The 19,835-nt window shown below is 45.2% G+C and overlaps 1 protein-coding gene across 3 annotated transcripts in view; it reads left to right on the top strand.

Moving 5' to 3' along the window:
• Positions 1-19,835, top strand: part of CSGALNACT2 (chondroitin sulfate N-acetylgalactosaminyltransferase 2) — a 115,308-nt gene that overhangs the window by 72,216 nt on the left and 23,257 nt on the right. For all 3 annotated transcript variants that reach the window (XM_077259375.1, XM_077259376.1, XM_077259377.1), the window contains one exon: positions 17,489-18,368. In XM_077259375.1, the coding sequence (XP_077115490.1) occupies positions 17,714-18,368 (655 nt within the window). In that variant the 5' untranslated portion in view covers positions 17,489-17,713. The remainder of the gene's footprint in view (positions 1-17,488; positions 18,369-19,835) is intronic.

The raw sequence follows: 19,835 nt of genomic DNA, 5'->3' as shown, positions 1-19,835 counted from the left end.
AATAAACTTCTTGAATGTGGTTTTGAGCACCTTGAGGGGTGCAGTTTTTAGAATGGTGTCACACTTGGGTATTTTCTATCATATAGACCCCTCAAAACTACTTCAAATGAGATGTGGTCCCTAAAAAAAAAATGGTGTTGTAAAAATGAGAAATTGCTGGTCAACTTTTAACCCTTAACTCCCTAACAAAAAAAAATTTTGGTTCCAAAATTGTGCTGATGTAAAGTAGACATTTGGGAAATGTTACTTATTAAGTATTTTGTGTGACATATCACTGTGATTTAATTGCATAAAAATTCAAAGTTGGAAAATTGCGAAATTTTCAAAATTTTCGCCAAATTTCCATTTTTTTTTCACAAATAAACACAGGTAATATCAAATAAATTTTACCACTATCATGAAGTACAATATGTCATGAGAAAACAATGTCAGAATCACCAGAATCCGTTGAAGCGTTCCAGAGTTATAACCTCATAATGGGACAGTGGTCAGAATTGTAAAAATTGGCCTGGTCATTAACGTGCAAACCACCCTTGGGGGGTGAAGGGGTTCAAATTGATGGGAAGATGAATGGAGCCAAATACAGGACCATTCTTGAAGAAAACCTGTTGGAGTCTGCAAAAGACCTGAGACTGGGATGGAGATTTGTCTTCCAACAAGACAATGATCCCAAACATTAAGCAAAATCTACAATGGAATGGTTCACAAATAAACGTATCCAGGGGTTAGAATGGCCAAGTCAAAGTCCAGACCTCAATCCAATCGAGAATCTGTGGAAAGAGCTGAAAACTGCTGTTCACAAACCTCACTGAGCTCGAGCTGTTTGCCAAGGAAGAATGGGCAAGAATTTCAGTCTCTCGATGTACAAAACTGATAGAGACATACCCCAAGCGATTGCAGCTGTAATCACAGCAAAAGGTGGCACAACAAAGTATTAAGTTAAAGGGGCCGAATAATATTGCATGCCCCACTTTTCAGTATTTGAATTTCCACAAAAATTTAAAATAACCAATAAATTTCGTTCAGCTTCACAATTGTGTTTCACTTGTTGTTGATTCTTCACCAAAAATTTACATTTCGTATCTTTATGTTTGAAGCATGATATGTGGGAAAATGTTGAAAAGTTCCAGGGAGCCGAATACTTTCGCAAGGCACTGTAATGTTATGACCCCAATGGCGAGGGTCTCAGAGGTACGTGGAAGTCTGCAGAATACAAAAATCCAGCTCATAGGGCAGTGGTAACTGGGTTGACCATATATCTACTCCTAACGCCAACACTAGAAGTAGCCGGGGATCATTCCTACGTTGATTCTAGATGACACGCTCCAGCCGGAGAATCTAGCTACCCCTAGTAGAGGAAAACAAAAGACCTTTCTTGCCTCCAGAGAAGGGGACCCCAAAGCTGGATAGAAGCCCCCCACAAATAATAACGGTGAGGTAAGAGGAAATGACAAACACAGAAATGAACCAGGTTTAGCACAGAGAGGCCCGCTTACTGATAGCAGAATAAAGAAAGGTAACTTATATGGTCAACAAAAACCCTATCAAAATCCACACTGGAAATTCAAGAACCCCCGAACCGTCTAACGGTCCGGGGGGAGAACACCAGCCCCCTAGAGCTTCCAGCAAAGGTCAGGATATAGATTTGGAACAAGCTGGACAAAAATACAAAACCAAAACAAATAGCAAAAAGCAAAAGGCAGACTTAGCTGATATAACTGGAACCAGGATCAGTAGACAAGAGCACAGCAGACTAGCTCTGATAACTACGTTGCCAGGCATTGAACTGAAGGTCTAGGGAGCTTATATAGCAACACCCCTAACTAACGACCCAGGTGCGGATAAAAGGAATGACAGAAAAACCAGAGTCAAAAAACTAGTAACCACTAGAGGGAGCAAAAAGCAAATTCACAACAGTACCCCCCCCTTAGTGAGGGGTCACCGAACCCTCACCACGACCACCAGGGCGATCAGGATGAGCGGCATGAAAGGCACGAACTAAATCGGCCGCATGAACATCAGAGGCGACCACCCAGGAATTATCCTCCTGACCATAGCCCTTCCACTTGACCAGGTACTGAAGCCTCCGCCTGGAGAGGCGAGAATCCAAGATCTTCTCCACCACGTACTCCAACTCGCCCTCAACCAACACCGGAGCAGGAGGCTCAGCAGAAGGAACTACAGGCACAATGTACAGCCGCAACAAGGACCTATGAAATACATTGTGAATAGCAAACGACACAGGAAGATCCAGACGAAAAGATACAGGATTAAGGATTTCCAATATCTTGTAAGGCCCAATAAAACGAGGTTTAAATTTGGGAGAGGAGACCTTCATAGGAACAAAGCGGGAAGAAAGCCATACCAAATCCCCAACGCGTAGTCGGGGACCCACACCGCGGCGGCGGTTGGCAAAGCGCTGAGCCCTCTCCTGTGACAACTTCAAGTTGTCCACCACATGATTCCAGATCCGCTGCAACCTATCTACCACAGAATCCACCCCAGGACAGTCAGAAGGCTCCACATGACCCGAAGAAAAGCGAGGATGGAAACCAGAGTTGCAGAAAAAAGGCGAAACCAAGGTGGCGGAACTAGCCCGATTATTAAGGGCAAACTCAGCCAACGGCAAGAATGTCACCCAATCGTCCTGATCAGCAGAGACAAAACACCTCAAATAAGCCTCCAAAGTCTGATTGGTTCGCTCCGTCTGTCCATTAGTCTGAGGATGGAAAGCAGACGAAAACGACAAATCAATGCCCATCCTACTACAAAAGGATCGCCAGAACCTAGAAACGAACTGGGATCCTCTGTCTGACACAATATGCTCAGGGATGCCGTGCAAACGAACCACGTTCTGGAAAAACACAGGAACCAGATCGGAAGAGGAAGGCAGCTTAGGCAAAGGAACCAAATGGACCATCTTGGAGAAGCGATCACATATCACCCAGATAACGGACATGCCCTGAGATAGCGGAAGATCAGAAATGAAATCCATGGAGATATGTGTCCAAGGTCTCTTCGGGACAGGCAAGGGCAAGAGCAAACCGCTGGCACGAGAACAGCAAGGCTTAGCTCGAGCACAAGTCCCACAGGACTGCACAAATGACCGCACATCCCTTGACAAGGAAGGCCACCAAAAGGACCTGGCCACCAGATCTCTGGTGCCAAAAATTCCCGGGTGACCTGCCAACACCGAAGAATGAACCTCGGAAATGACTCTGCTGGTCCATTTATCCGGGACAAACAGTCTGTCAGGTGGACAAGACTCAGGCCTATCAGCCTGAAATCTCTGCAACACACGTCGCAGATCCGGAGAAATAGCTGACAAGATAACTCCATCTTTAAGAATACCAACAGGATCAGCGACTCCAGGAGCATCAGGCACAAAGCTCCTAGAAAGAGCATCGGCCTTCACATTCTTTGAACCTGGTAAATACGAGACAACAAAATCAAAGCGGGAGAAAAACAATGACCAGCGGGCCTGTCTCGGATTAAGGCGTTTAGCAGACTCGAGATACATCAGATTTTTGTGATCAGTCAAGACCACCACACGATGCTTAGCACCCTCGAGCCAATGACGCCACTCCTCAAATGCCCATTTCATGGCCAACAACTCCCGATTGCCCACATCATAATTTCGCTCGGCAGGCGAAAACTTCCTGGAGAAAAAGGCACAAGGTTTCATAACAGAGCAACCAGGGCCTCTCTGCGACAAAACGGCCCCTGCTCCAATCTCTGAAGCATCCACCTCAACCTGAAAGGGAAGTGAGACATCGGGCTGGCACAAAACAGGCGCCGAAGTAAACCGGCGCTTCAACTCCTGGAAAGCCTCCACGGCAGCAGGAGCCCAGTTAGCTACATCGGAGCCCTTCTTGGTCATATCCGTCAACGGTTTCACAATGCTAGAAAAATTAGCGATAAAACGACGGTAGAAGTTAGCGAAACCCAAGAACTTCTGAAGACTCTTAACCGACGAGGGCTGAGTCCAATCAAGAATAGCTCGGACCTTGACTGGGTCCATCTCCACAGCAGAAGGGGAAAAAATGAACCCCAAAAAGGGAACCTTCTGTACACCAAAGAGACACTTTGAGCCCTTGACAAACACAGAATTTTCACGCAAAATTTTAAAGACCAACCTGACCTGCTCCACATGCGAATCCCAATCATCAGAAAAAACCAAAATATCATCCAGATAAACAATCAAAAATTTATCCAGATACTTCCGGAAAATGTCATGCATAAAGGACTGAAAAACTGAAGGCGCATTGGAGAGCCCAAAAGGCATCACCAAGTACTCAAAATGACCTTCGGGCGTATTGAATGCGGTTTTCCATTCATCACCTTGCTTAATGCGCACAAGGTTGTACGCACCACGAAGGTCTATCTTGGTGAACCACTTGGCACCTTTAATCCGGGCAAACAAGTCAGACAACAGCGGTAAAGGATACTGAAATTTGACAGTGATCTTATTTAAAAGCCGATAATCAATACAAGGTCTCAAAGATCCGTCCTTTTTTGCCACAAAAAAGAATCCCGCCCCAAGGGGGGAAGAAGACGGACGAATATGTCCTTTCTCCAGAGACTCCCTGATATATGAACGCATAGCGGTATGTTCAGGTACCGACAGATTAAACAGTCTTCCCTTAGGAAACTTACTGCCTGGGATCAAATCTATAGCACAGTCACAGTCCCTATGAGGAGGCAGTGCACTGGACTCAGACTCACTGAAGACATCCTGATAATCAGACAAATACTCCGGAACTTCCGAAGGCGTAGAAGAAGCAATAGACACAGGCAGGGAATCCCCATGAATACCACGACAGCCCCAACTTGAGACTGACATAGCCTTCCAGTCCAGGACTGGATTATGGGTTTGTAACCATGGCAGCCCTAAAACAACCAAATCATGCATTTTATGTAAAACCAGGAAACGTATCACCTCGCGGTGTTCAGGAGTCATGCACATGATAACCTGTGTCCAATACTGCGGTTTATTTGCTGCCAATGGCGTAGCATCAATACCCCTAAGAGGAATAGGATTTTCTAATGGTTCAAGAGTAAAACCACAGTGCTTAGCAAATGACAGATCCATAAGACTCAGGGCAGCACCTGAATCTACAAACGCCATGACAGGATAAGACGACAGTGAGCAAATCAAAGTTACAGACAGAATAAATTTAGGTTGCAAATTACCAACGGTGACAGGACTAACAACCTTAGCTATACGTTTAGAGCATGCTGAGATAACATGTGTAGAATCACCACAGTAGTAGCACAAGCCATTCCGGCGTCTATGAATTTTCCGCTCATTTCTAGTCAGGATTCTATCACATTGCATTAAATCAGGTGTCTGTTCAGACAACACCATGAGGGAATTTGCGGTTTTTCTATCACATTGCACCGAATTAGGTGTCTGTTCAGACAACACCATGAGGGAATTTGCGGTTTTGCGCTCCCGCAACCGCCGGTCAATTTGAATAGCCAGTGCCATAGTATCATTGAGACCTGTGGGAATGGGAAAACCCACCATAACATTCTTAATGGCTTCAGATAGGCCATTTCTAAAATTAGCGGCCAGTGCACACTCGTTCCAATGTGTCAGCACGGACCATTTCCGAAATTTTTGGCAATACACTTCAGCCTCGTCCTGCCCCTGAGACATAGCCAGCAAGGCCTTTTCTGCCTGAATCTCAAGATTGGGTTCCTCATAAAGTAAACCGAGCGCCAGAAAAAACGCATCAATATCAGCCAATGCCGGATCTCCTGGCGCCAGCGAAAAAGCCCAATCCTGAGGGTCGCCCCGTAAGAACGAAATAACTATTTTTACTTGCTGAGCAGAGTCTCCAGATGAACAGGGTCTCAGGGACAAAAACAATTTACAATTATTCACAAAATTCCTAAACTTAAACCTGTCTCCGGAAAACAGTTCAGGAATCGGTATTTTAGGTTCTGACCTAGGATTTCTGATAACATAGTCTTGTATGCCCTGCACACGAGTAGCCAGCTGGTCCACACTTGTAATCAAGGTCTGGACATTCATGTCTGCAGCAAGCATAGCCACTCTGAGGTAAAGGGGAAGAAGAAAGAGAAGAAGAAAAAAAAAAAAAAAACTCAGAATCTTCTTTCTTATAATCCCTCTTCTGCAACGCATTAAACATTTAATACTGGCCTGGCAAACTGTTATGACCCCAATGGCGAGGGTCTCGGAGGTACGTGGAAGTCTGCAGAATACAAAAATCCAGCTCATAGGGCAGTGGTAACTGGGTTGACCATATATCTACTCCTAACGCCAACACTAGAAGTAGCCGGGGATCATTCCTACGTTGATTCTAGATGACACGCTCCAGCCGGAGAATCTAGCTACCCCTAGTAGAGGAAAACAAAAGACCTTTCTTGCCTCCAGAGAAGGGGACCCCAAAGCTGGATAGAAGCCCCCCACAAATAATAACGGTGAGGTAAGAGGAAATGACAAACACAGAAATGAACCAGGTTTAGCACAGAGAGGCCCGCTTACTGATAGCAGAATAAAGAAAGGTAACTTATATGGTCAACAAAAACCCTATCAAAATCCACACTGGAAATTCAAGAACCCCCGAACCGTCTAACGGTCCGGGGGGAGAACACCAGCCCCCTAGAGCTTCCAGCAAAGGTCAGGATATAGATTTGGAACAAGCTGGATAAAAATACAAAACCAAAACAAATAGCAAAAAGCAAAAGGCAGACTTAGCTGATATAACTGGAACCAGGATCAGTAGACAAGAGCACAGCAGACTAGCTCTGATAACTACGTTGCCAGGCATTGAACTGAAGGTCTAGGGAGCTTATATAGCAACACCCCTAACTAACGACCCAGGTGCGGATAAAAGGAATGACAGAAAAACCAGAGTCAAAAAACTAGTAACCACTAGAGGGAGCAAAAAGCAAATTCACAACACTGTAACATATCAGGAAATAGAAGACTGATTATTTTTTACCAAAATTCCCCATACAAACAATCCCCTCCTGTCTTGGTAATCATACACTGGAGACAATATTTTGGATAAAATTGGCCACATCGCCCATTTATTTGAACAAATAATACAAAATTGTGAATTACTGGAAAAAGAGGGAGGTCCTTGGTGCTACCAGATCTGACACACCTTGACCAATTATTCAAGTTAGAAATATCTTTACCCTCAGCTGTGAAACCCAAGCTTGAGGGCACCACACCACGGTCAGTGATAACATAACGCCAACCACCGGCTCCCTGGGTCCACCCCTGTCCAATTCCCCACTAAGTGTCAGATGAGCCATTATTAATTCCACCTTGAAGGGAACCCCTCAACCAATTTTTTTACACCAACTCCAAGGACCCTATTTTAATATGTACTACTTTTGTTTAAAATCGCTCCCCAAATCCACCTCCCCACTATACCACCACACCACACCAAACCTCTCATGCTCATGAGATACAATATAAAAATCAAGAATGGATCAGAACTAAGTAGATCCCATAAGATGTTGGTTGGGCCGTGAATAGAATGGTATGTGATAGGTGGTTATGGTTTTGTATTTAGAAATGGGGAGGGATTATGGGGGTATATATAAAGAAAAATGTGGGAAGACCATTTTAGGGGATCCTCAATGTGAAGGCATCCGCGGCCAGGGAGGAATCTTACAATTTATTTTTTTTAAATCCGATCCCCATATGGATAAAGCCACTAAAATCGTCAAATTTTTTAGAAGACCAAGCTTACTCCAATCAACTGCACACCATTGCCCCTTTGGAGTACGCCCCAAAACCTACACCTCCAGCAGCATCAGTATAAATCAGTCAAAATTGTCCTGTGCTTCCTGTTGAATTATTGATCATCCATTATAATCCCTCAAAAACTTTCCCCACACCCTCAAGGCGTCCAAGTGTTTTTTTTAATTCACACGAAATGGTGTGGTGACTGCATTTCAGCCGTATACCCACTAGCCTTCTGTAAAAAAAAAAAAAAATACCCATAGGTATAATTCTACGAGCAAAATTCAATTTTCTGTATAACAACAAATAAAACAACCAAAGGGAAGAAAAATTCTCCTTTATAATCCTGAGGAACCACTTCACGGGGATTTTAACTGTTGTAAAAGGTGTCCTACCTCTAATGGGTGCAGAGCCAGCGCCCACAACTGAGGCTTCAGGCTATGTTGACACTCTGTGGGACACATCTATGTGCTCTTTTTTTAAACAGACAACACACCGCACCCATAGTCTCATTAACCCAAACACACATCCCTTTTAAAAATGGATCTGTATCTCCAGTCCATGAGACCATGAGCATGTTCTATTCTCCTCTGCTTTGCAAATCAGACTCTGCAATTAAACGATTTGTTAACCATTAAGCCCTTAGTGACCAGGCCAATTTTAAAAATCTGACCAGTGTCACTTTGTGGTAATAACTCTAGAATGCTTCAACATATCCCATTGATTTTGAGATTGTGTTTTAGTGACATATCATATTTTATGTTAAAGGGAACCTGTCACCCCCCCCCCCCAGGCATTTGTAACTAAGGCCTCTTTCACACTAGCGTCGTGCACTGCACGTCGCTATGCGTCGTTCTGTTGAAAAAACGCATCCTGCAAAATTGCTTGCAGGATGCGTTTTTTCACCATAGACTTGAATTAGCGACGCATTGCCACACGTCGCAACTGTCGTGCGACGGTTGCGTTGTGTTGCATCAGACCGTCGGCACAAAGAAAGTTACATGTAACGTTTTTTTGTGCATCGTGAGCGTCTTTTCCGACCACGCATGCGCGGCCGGAACTCCGCCCCCGCCTCCCCACACCTCACAATGGGGCAGCGGATGCGTTGAAAAACAGCATCCGCAGCCCCCTTTGTGCGGCGCTTCCACAGCTAGCGTCGGTGCGCTGCAGCGTCGCATTGCGACGTGCAGTGCATGACGCTAATGTGAAAGTAGCCTAAAAGAGCCACTTGTGCAGCAGTAATGCTGCATTCTGTCAAGGTGGCTCTTTTAGTTCTTGTCCCTGCCAATGCTAAAATAATCGGTTTTAGAATTTGTCCCTCATACCTTGAATTTGTTGGGGGGGGCAGGTCTTTCCCCCATAACACAGACGCACAATAGTCGTCAGTTACTTCCTCATGTCTCCCTGGCGCCGCCTCCTCAGCTTTATGGCATTTTCCCAGCGCCTGCGCTGTAATCTTAGTCCTTGGGCATGCGCAGTTATCGCTGCCCGTCCACTGACATCACGTGATGTCTTTCTAATTGCGCCTGCGTGGACGCGCGGCCCGAGATCCTGCCCGCAGTCTCTTCTGATTTAATCACGCTGTGGGGCTGGGAATCTTGGGCATGCGCAGTAGTTATCTGTGGCTATCTCTCATCTCCTTCCACCTCTGTCCTACTGTGCAGCGTCATAGGAATCTGACCTGTTATGGACCTGTTCAATTTTGAAGTGACTTTGGGGGTCCAATATATTGGAAACATCCAACCGTGATAACATTTTAAAAACTGCGTCCCTCAACGTATTCAAAATTGCTTTCAGGCAGTTTTTTAACCCTTCAGATGCTTTTCAGGAATTAATGCAAGGTGCCGTGACAGGAATAAAAAACCACCTACATTTTGTAACTTTTGAACAGGCCGCTATAGCTGGCAGTCTCCGTTATTTGGCATTGAACTGTCATGGCAAACATCAGGACCACACAATCAAAATCTCAGGGTGCCAATGGGATTAAAGAGGAAGCCCCTACACTCTTTTAAGCATCTAGATGCTGTAGTCATTATTGACAGCAGCATTTAAGGGGCTAAATGACCATAGTCAGTGCCAACACTGATCGTGGCTGATGCAGCAAGCTATAGTGGACAGTCGATAGCTGCTGGATTGTCGCCCGTCGGGGGATGCTATTCTCTTTTATCACAGGTCAGTAAAAGGACGTATTGGCGGTCACTAAGGTGTTAAAACAGAAATTGAACTATTTAGATCTTCGTATAGGGGACTTGGCCCCTCTTAGGCTGGTTTCACACTTGCGTTTTTGTAAGCTGCGTTTTAGCGCAAAAAAAGCATGCGTTTTTCCCCCCCTATACTTAACATTAAAAACGCATGCGTTTTTTCGCATGCGTTTTGACGCGTTTTCGGCAACGCATGCGTTTTTTTACGCGTGCGTTCATTTGCAGAAATGCAACCTATAGTAATTTCTAGCGGCGTTTTTTTGCCGCGAAAAAACGCATGCGGCCGGAAAAGTGCCGCATGCCGGCCGGAAAGTGAGAGCAGAGCGCAGCGGTGCTGCGATCTGCTCTCACTGTACGGCTGCACTCAGAGCAGGAAGCAGACGGCAAGGGACCTGAAGGACACCGACGGGTGAGTATGTACTGTTTGTTTTTTTACGTTTACGCTGGTAACCAGGGTAAACATCGGGTTACTAAGCGCGGCCCTGCGCTTAGTTACCCGATGTTTACCCTGGTTACCCGGGGACTTCGGCATCGCTCCAGCGCCGTGATTGCAACGTGTGACCGCAGTCTACGACGCTGGAGCGATGCTTATACGACGCTGCGACGTCACGAATCGTGCCGTCGCAGCGATGAAAATTTCAATGTGTGACGGTACCCTTAGGGTTAGGGGTAGGGTTAGGGTTAGGGTTTGGATCCCTATGGTTAGGGGTAGGGTTAGGGTTTGGTTCCCTTTATCACCTTGATGGTGGGGGGTGGCTTATCAGTGACCTGGTGATCAGGACATTCTAATAAAAAGCTACCCCTAACCCTAACCCTAGGGATCCTAACCCTAGCTAATTCTATTAATAGTGTGTTTTCTAGTTGATTTTGATGATTGGCAGCTGTCACACACTTTCAAAAACGCAAACGCTGGAAAAAACGCATGTAAACGCGGGAAAATGCCGCGTTTTCCCGCGGTTTTTTTTTGGCGCAAAAATGCATGCGGCAGCGTTTGCATGCGTTTACATGCGTTTTTTCACCACATGCGTTTTTTTTAAAAACGCTGCAGATCAAAACGCAAGTGTGAAACCAGCCTAAAAATTATACTGGTTCTGTAGGTTTAAGTAAATGTGTTTTTGAGATTTTTTTTTTCTTACACATGTAAATGACCCCCTCATGCACCCTTGGTGTGGCCAAGTGCTCGGTGCACCTTTCCTGCCCCCTGAATTACAATACAATTACAAGGGGGTGGAACAGTGCACCAAAGCCCCCTTATTTACATATCTATTACAACAGTTTTTTTCTCTGCCAAAAATATACTTCAATTACAGTATCAGTATTATTATTATTTTTTATAGGGGCTTATTTAGACCCTCAGAACTATCCTATTAAGCAGAGATGAAAAAATAGAAGACATGCCATTTACCGGTACCTCAGTTTTACATCCATATTTCATCCATTTTATTTGATACATTAAAGGGAATCTACCACCAGCTTTTTGCTATGTAATCTGAGAGCACAAGAAAGTTGGGAGCAGAGACCCCGATTCCAGCGATATGACACTTGGGCCACATTCACACATTTCAGTATTTGGTCAGTATTTTACCCAGGGGCGTAACTACCGCGGTCGCAGGAGTCGCCAGTGCGACCGGGCCCGGCAGGTCAGGGGCCCGGCAGGTCAGAGGCACCCAACACCATGTTGCAGTGCAGGAGATTCCTCCTACACGGCAACCAGTGGCGTAGGAAGGTGGGTGCGGGGGGCCCTGATCGGAGGGGCCGAGGAGCCAGTACTGGCCACTCTCCTTCGGCGATGCCGGCCTGATGCTTTCCTGCTGCACCATGTCGCTCAGCCATGTACGCAGGTCCGGAGGGGAGGAGGATGGCGGCGGCTCCTGGCTCTTCTGGAGTTGGGGTGCAGAGAACTGCATGCTGTGCCCCGGCCCCCCAAAACTTGGCTGGAGGAGGCGGATGGGCACGATCCTCTCCGGGCTGCACATGGGTCTGAAGTGGGTGTGATCGCTGCCGTGTGCCTGGGGGAGGTAGGAGAAGGCGGGCATGGTGCAGGAGGAGCTGTGTGCGGCTGTCCCCGGCCCGCACCGTGGCGTGTATATATATACACAGGGGACCTGGAAATAGCCCATGTCATCAGAGGGCACAAATAGCATGGGCACGATCTGCTGCATCACCCACACTAGGGGGAAATACCTGCACTGTGCATCATCAGCTCCATGGTGCCCACACATTCCCCACTAGTGCCCCAAACCTGCAGATAATAGGGCTGTGACGGGCCATACTGCACCCTAGTATTGCCCCTCTGCTTCACATCTGGACCTGCAGGTCGCAGTCCTCTTACTGCCTATGACTGGAATAGTTCAACAAGAATCAGGAATGAAGGCAAAGGTGAGTTTATAGATAAAGGGTTATTCCCAAGAAGAAAGGAAGTCATCCCCTATCCTATCACTGATCACTGGGGTCCGACTGCTGGGGCCCCTAAGTGATACAAGAGAATGGGGCTGGGAGCTGGGCTCGCCCTGGCTTGAGTGGAGGTGCAGGTGCTCGACCTCCGCTCCATGCGTTGTCTATGGAGCTACTGGAGATAGCCAGACCCTCTACTCGGCTTTAGGCATGGGTCACACCAGTGTATACTCTCTCATCGGAGAGAATCGAGCCAACTCAGATCAGTCAACAACGCATGCTTTTCCAGCATCTCTAGGTGTGTGTGTGATATCTGTAGTGTGTGTGTGTGTGTGTGTGATATCTGTAGTATGTGTGTGTGTGATATCGTAGTGTGTGTGTATCTGTAGTATGTGTGTGTGTGTGTGATATCTGTAGTGTGTGTGTGTGTGTGTGTGTGAGGCAGGGGCGTAATTACCACAGTTGCAGCTGTCGCCGCTCCAAGCGGCTCTGGCAGGTCAGGGGCCCGTGTGTCCCCTTGAGCCTGTCTCCCTTGTCCCCTTATGCTTGTGTCCCTTGTCCCCGTGTGCCAGTCTCCCTTGCCCATTAGTCCCTGTGTGTCCCCATGTGCCTGTCTCCTTTGTCCCCTTGTGCTTGTGTCAGTCTCCCTTTCCCACTTGTCCCTGTGTCCCCTTGTGTCAGTCTCCCTTGCCCACTTGTCCCCGTGTGCCCCTTGTGTCAGGCTCCCTTGCCCACTAGTCCCGTTGTGTCAGTCTCCCTTGTCTCCTTGTGTCAGTCTCCCTTGCCCACTAGTCCCCTTGTAACCTCCCCTGCCTCCTAGCCCCCATGTGTCCCCTTGTGCCTGTCTTCCTCGCTCCCTAGCCCCCCTATGTTACCCTTGTGCCTGTCTCCCCTAGCCCCCTTGTGCCCTCTCCCCTGCCCCCTCGTCACCATTTGCTCATCTTTCTCACTGCCCCTGTATGGAGGGGCTGCATTATACTATGAGGGGGGCTGCGTTGTATTCTATGGGGGTTACATTGAGTTGTATGGCAGGGCTACAGGGGGGGGCCCATTTGGAAGTTTGCATCGGGGCCCATAACTTTTGTAGTTACGCCACTGATTTTACCTCAGTATCTGTAAGCCAAAACCAGGAGTGGAACAATCAGAGGAGAAGTATAATGGTAACAATTCACCACTTCTGGATTTTTCTCCCACTCTTGGTTTTGGCTAACAAATACTGAGGTAAAAAACTCACCAAATACTGAAAGTGTGCACAGGGCCTTATTTTGGTGTGCTCTTCGATCATTCACCTGTAAATATGTTTTTTTCTGGTTATCAGGAGCGTCTTTTATAAAACTTTTTTGGACTTTGTAATTACCGTAAGCAGAAGCTGGAGAAGAATGGCCACGGAGCTGAATAAGCCATGCGGCCTGCCAGTGGGAAATCATGTTTTCTCTGCAGTCCTCTTGTATATGTTGTGCATGGAGCCAAATACGCTGGCGAGTACACATGCAATCCATACATCATTGCCAAGTTGCCGCACACTGACCCAGTTTGTCATGCATCATAAAGAACTAGCCAGCATTACAGCAGCTCCTGAACTACTCGTTGCCCAAGTTTCTGACATTTGTTACTAGGAAGATTGTAATGACTTAAAAGATAGATGGTAGACTAGCAAGAAGTTGTGCAGATACTGGAGTAAAACGTGACCGCACAGGATTGGTAGCCTAGAAATATAAGACTGCACAAAAGAGTAGGATATCCCGCCAAAATAACTTGCACCCTATCCAATGAATCCCAGTGACCCCCATATTCGGGGCTTTAGAACACGGTGAATTGGCTCTATCTTTCTCTAAATGGTGCAAATGTGCTGCCTGCAGTGCATAGTGGGCCTATTCAGTGCAATGTTCTGCTAGTTCCATAGAAAATGAGTGTCCCAGAGTCCTCATATTCACCGCCGCTGCAGTCACCACAGCTGCAGAGCCCCTATCTCAGGATTGCCGGGGGGTCCCAGTGGTCGGACCCCAAGTGGTCAGCAAGTTATCACCTATCACATGGTTATGGGATCATTTGTTTTCCATTATTAATAATCTATTAAAGTTTTGTCTTCTGCGTCACACGGATGTATTCTTCTCATAGTTGATATTTGCTTCCTACATTGCTTCAGCGTTTCCGGTTTCTGGGCGTTGGGGGCACAGTGGCATACGTGGTGTAGCCTGTTTCTTAGATTGCTTGTGTATAGTGCTGAGCGAGTATACTCGTTACTCGGGTTTCACAGAGCACGCTCGGGTGGTCTCCGAGTATTTTGTAGTGCTCGGAGATTTAGTTTTCGTCTCCTCAGCTGCATGATTTGCGGCTGCTAGCCAGGCTGAATACATGTGACGAATGCCTGTTTGTTAGGGAATCCACTCATGTATTCAGGCTGTCTAGCAGTCGCAAATTATGTAGCTGCGTCGATGAAAACTAAGTCTCCCGAGCACTACAAAATACTCGGAGATCACCTTAGCATGCTCTGGGAAACCCGAGCAACGAGTATACTCGCTAGTCCTCTGGGGAGTCCTTGCCTTTACTACTCACTTGCTGAATTTTTTGCTACATTCCTCCTGTACCCTACAGGCGCCAACACTTGTTTTCACTGCAAGGGTCCCTATACATAGTGCGATTCTCAGCATCAAACAACTGCCAAGTGACAATATGTTTGCCAGTTGGCGGTCTGTTACTTGCCAGACAGGATGACATGGTACAGATGTGTAACAAATGATCTGTGCGAGATCCTTCAGCGCACAATGGCTGCCATTGTTCTCAGCAGCGCAGGATGATACACTGCCGAGAACATTAATATTATTATTATTAATTTGCACAATTATTTTTTTGTGCAGTGCAAGAGCTAATTTCACATGAAGAGCTAACATCTTGCTTGTTGCACTGGGTGATCAGCAGCGTGTTTCAGACTACACATTTATCATAAAGCGTGTTCCTAGAAACACACATTCACAATAATCAGGCAGGGTCAGTCCCTACTCATTAGAGAAGCACTTCCATCAAAGTTTTTATCCTCTTAATATATTGCAATCCTCAAATTATATAGCACGTTGTACTTACAATTGCTATGTTTTCCTATCCACCCTGCTAATTCTTCTGTTTTCTATGTAGAAACAGGAATAATCTTTATTTCCTTCATAAATCATTCCCTTTTTAAACGCCTGACCCAGCTTCTCCCTCCTCCCCCTGCCAGGGACTTTTGCAAGAACTCGTGACTACAGGGAAAGTAGATTCCATGTTTCTACAGAGCGCTGAGATTCAGTCAGTTTTTAATCACGTGATGTCTAATTCGAAAGATAAGAAGTAATTGGGTAGAAGAGCAAAATGAGCAATTGTAAGTACACAGTGCTATATAGTATGAGGATTGCAATATAGTAAGAGGATAAGTGTTTGTAAAAATAAGCAACTTTGCAATTTTTCTTGTTAAAATTCCTCTCCATTTCACTTTCCCAGAAAAATGAATGAGATTTCTGAAATCTCATGCACATGTTGCTCATTAGAATTTCGTCAATTCTTCTCAGTGTTACTGGAGTGTTTTTCTCCTATTCCAATACAGGTGAAAAAATACATAAAAAATCAAGCTAAAGTGTAGCAAAAATGTGCCGTTTTTAAGAGACACATTTTTGATGCAGAAATGTCTGCAGAAAATACTTAAGGTACCTTCACACTAAGCGACTTTGCAGCGAGAACGACGACGATCCGTGACGTTGCAGCGTCCTGGATAGCGATCTCGTTGTGTTTGACACGCAGCAGCGATCTGGATCCCGCTGTGATATCGCTGGTCGGAGCTAGAAGTCCAGAACTTTATTTCGTCGCTGATCACCCGCTGTTATCGCTGGATCGGTGTGTGTGACACCGATCCAGCGATGTGTTCACTTGTAACCAGGGTAAATATCGGGTTACTAAGCGCAGGGCCGCGCTTAGTAACCCGATATTTACCCTGGTTACCATTGTAAAAGTAAAAAAAAAACACAGTACATACTCACCTTCTGATGTCTGTCACGTCCCCCGCCGGCGGCTTCCCTGCACTGAATGTGATTGTGTCAGCGCCGGCCGTAAAGCAGAGCACAGCGGTGACGTCACCGCTGTGCTCTGCTTTATGGCCGGCCGGAGCTGACACATTCAGTGCAGGGAAGCCGCCGGCGGGGGACGTGACACATCAGAAGGTGAGTATGTACTGTGTTTTTTTTTTCACTTTTACAATGGTAACCAGGGTAAATATCGGGTTACTAAGCGCAGCCCTTCACTTAGTAACCCGATGTTTACCCTGATTACCCGGCTGCTGCAGGGGGACTTCGGCATCGTTGAAGACAGTTTCAACGATGCCGAAGTCGTTCCCCTGATCGTTGGTCGCTGGAGAGAGCTGTCTGTGTGACAGCTCCCCAGCGACCTAAACAGCGACGCTGCAGCGATCGGCTCGTTGTCTATATCGCGGCAGCGTCGCTGAGTGTGACGGTACCTTTAGTGTGCACATACCCTAAGGCTTTGTTGACGCTTAGCTTTTTTTCTGCAGCCAAAACCTATTCTCTTGGAAGTAATAACACTGCTTTCAAAATAATGCCCGCTTTGCTGCATTTTTGTAACCATTTCTGATTTCAGTGCATTTTACATGTGTGATTTATGTACAGCACATGTTTAATAAAATTAGTTTCATTTGCTAAAAACATAGCAAAAATGCTGTTTTTGCAGCACTTTTTCATTTCCTCATTGCTTTCTATAAGTGAAAAATTGCTGCAATAATGCTGCAGTTCTCAAATTCAGTCAGGAAAAAATCAAACGTGTGCGTGAGATTTCTGGAATCTCAGAGGTTTTGTTGATAATGTAAAAAACAGCTTTTAATTTGCATTAAAAAAGCTTCAAAAACTCTGCATGTTGAACATAGACATAACACTGCTGCCATCTACTCCAACATTGCCACCTGTTTAATCTACCTTTTTGCCCTCCTCTTTGCAAATCCATTCACTTGCTCAGTTCAAACTTTTAACACTTATAAATAAAACTGCAATAAAAATACCAATTCTTTACTTTCTTATCATAACCTGAATGTTATGGATCCATTTTTCTCTTCCGTGTTCCTATTTCATACAATAACATGATACAGTATTTTGTATATTTTTTAACCTTAATTGCCATTCTTTTTCAGGTTTACACAAATGTACACTGGATCATCACAGTGAAATGTACAGTTTAGGAGCTTCTCTTCAGCAAGCAGAAGGTTCTATCCAACAATGTTTGAATAGAAAACTGCATAGACATGTGTGGTCCTGTCTTGATGGAAGCGTACTGTTTTGGAACAGAAAGAACAAACTCCACAGACTGATTCTCTAAATTGTCTTCATGCACAAGAAATATACTGATTTCCAAGAGAATGCCCAGGAGAGGGTTGTATCTCCAAGGCAAAACCCGATGGTTATTTGTAGGACTTGCCCTGGTTTTCAGCCTAATGCTTCTCACATATCTTTTAGAATGTGCCCCTATGCCTGAAGGAAATGGCTCTCTTCCTGGTATTGCAGGAGAGATGTACAGCAAAGAATACTACCAAGCTCTTCTTCAGGAGCAAGAGGAGCACTACAAAAGTCGAGCAACAAGCCTCAAAAGACAGATAGCCCAACTCAAGGAGGAGCTTCAAGAAATGAGTGAGAAGCTGAGGTTGGCACATGAGAAGAAACAATCAGCCGGCAATGGTGCAGGGCACCAAGGTACCAAAGAGCAGCCCTCTAATGACCTACTTGAGTTTCTACATTCACAGATTGACAAGGCAGAAGTTGTGGTGGGTGCTAAACTTCCCAGTGAATATGCAGTTGTGCCCTTTGAAAGTTTTAATTCTATGAAGGTTTACCAGCTAGAGATGGGGTTAACACGCCATCCAGAGGAAAAGCCAATTAGGAAGGACAGGAGAGATGAACTGGTTGAAGCTATAGAAGCTGGTCTGGAGGTCATAAATAATCCTGATGAAGATGATGAAGAACAAGAGAACAAAGGGTTGGAAAAACTGCTCTTCAGTGAATCGGATTTTGTGGAAGGTATGTTCTGTGTGATATTCTCTTTCACACATTGCTATATTTGTCAGTTGCTGTGAGAATGACTTCAAGAGCAAACTGTTCACAAATGACAAGAAAATGTGTAGATTGGATTAGTGACTTCACCTGTTTAGCCTACATTCTCCATGATCCCTCTTCCAAGTTCCGCAAATGAAGTGGGTGAACAAGTGCTCAATGGTGAGGTCACCTACAGCATTTCCACCCACGTATTTAACCAGGGGCGGACACTGACAGTTTGGGGCCCCTGTGCAAGAAATGTGTCTAGGCCCCCCTCCCTGCCCGGTTCGCTGCTTATGATGAGGACAATCTGAGACCCCTGGAGCCTCGTGCTCTGAGAAACAAGCCAGATCGCCCTCATTATTACTGCCCTGCCCTCAGGGGCATACATAGCAATCACAGGGCCCCATAGCAAAAGTTCTATTTGGGCTTCCGCACACCTCTAAAAATATATATATTTATATTTTTCCACTAAGATGGAGATATATATACTGTATCTGTTTGTAATAATATATATATATATATATATATATATATATATATATATATATATATATATATATATATATATATATATATATATATATATATATATATATATATATATAAATATATATATATATATATATATATATATATAAAAATATATATATATATATATATATATATATATATATATATATATATATATATATATATATATATATATATATATAAATATAACATTCGGTTCAGCAGGTTCCAGCACAGTCATACTTGAAGCCAGGTGACAGCTAGTGTCACCTATGGTAGTGAATAGGACACTGCTGACATGGCTGACACTCTAGTTGGCACATGACAGAAAGTGTGCAAAGCGCATCCTCGTGGTTACGTGATTACTGCTGGAACCAGCAGAGCCCAACGAGATACATATATATGCCGCAGCTGAATGATTTACATCTGTTAGCCAGCATAAGTACATGTGGGGGTTGCCTGGTTGCTAGGGAATCCCTACATGTACTTATGCTGGCTAACAGATGTAAATCATTCAGCTGTGGCAAGAAAAACTAAATCTCCGAGCACTAAAAAATACTCGGAGGACCCCCGAGCATGCTCGAGAAATCTCGAGTAGCGAGTATATTCGCTCATCAGTATTCATTGTCTATGGAACTGATGGAAATAGATGAGCGCAGCGTTATAGATAATGAATAGAGCAGAGGCCGAGCATGTACAACTCTGCTCCATCCAGGACAAGACTGCACTGCCCTGTTCTCAGAATCTCTGGGGGCCCAGTGGTCGAATCCCCAGTGATCATCAAGTTATCCAGGATCCAATGGATCACGCATACATTGTACATATACCGTACATACATATACTGTACATACGTACACATATACCGGACATACACATACCATACATACACACATACAACTTACATACATATACCACACATGCATACATACATATACTGTA

The sequence above is a fragment of the Ranitomeya variabilis genome, chromosome 4 (genome assembly GCF_051348905.1).
Source record: "Ranitomeya variabilis isolate aRanVar5 chromosome 4, aRanVar5.hap1, whole genome shotgun sequence".
NCBI classification, from domain to species: domain Eukaryota; kingdom Metazoa; phylum Chordata; class Amphibia; order Anura; family Dendrobatidae; genus Ranitomeya; species Ranitomeya variabilis.
The sequence above is the reverse complement of the archived record's forward strand: the minus strand, read 5'-3'. Positions and strand labels throughout refer to the sequence as shown.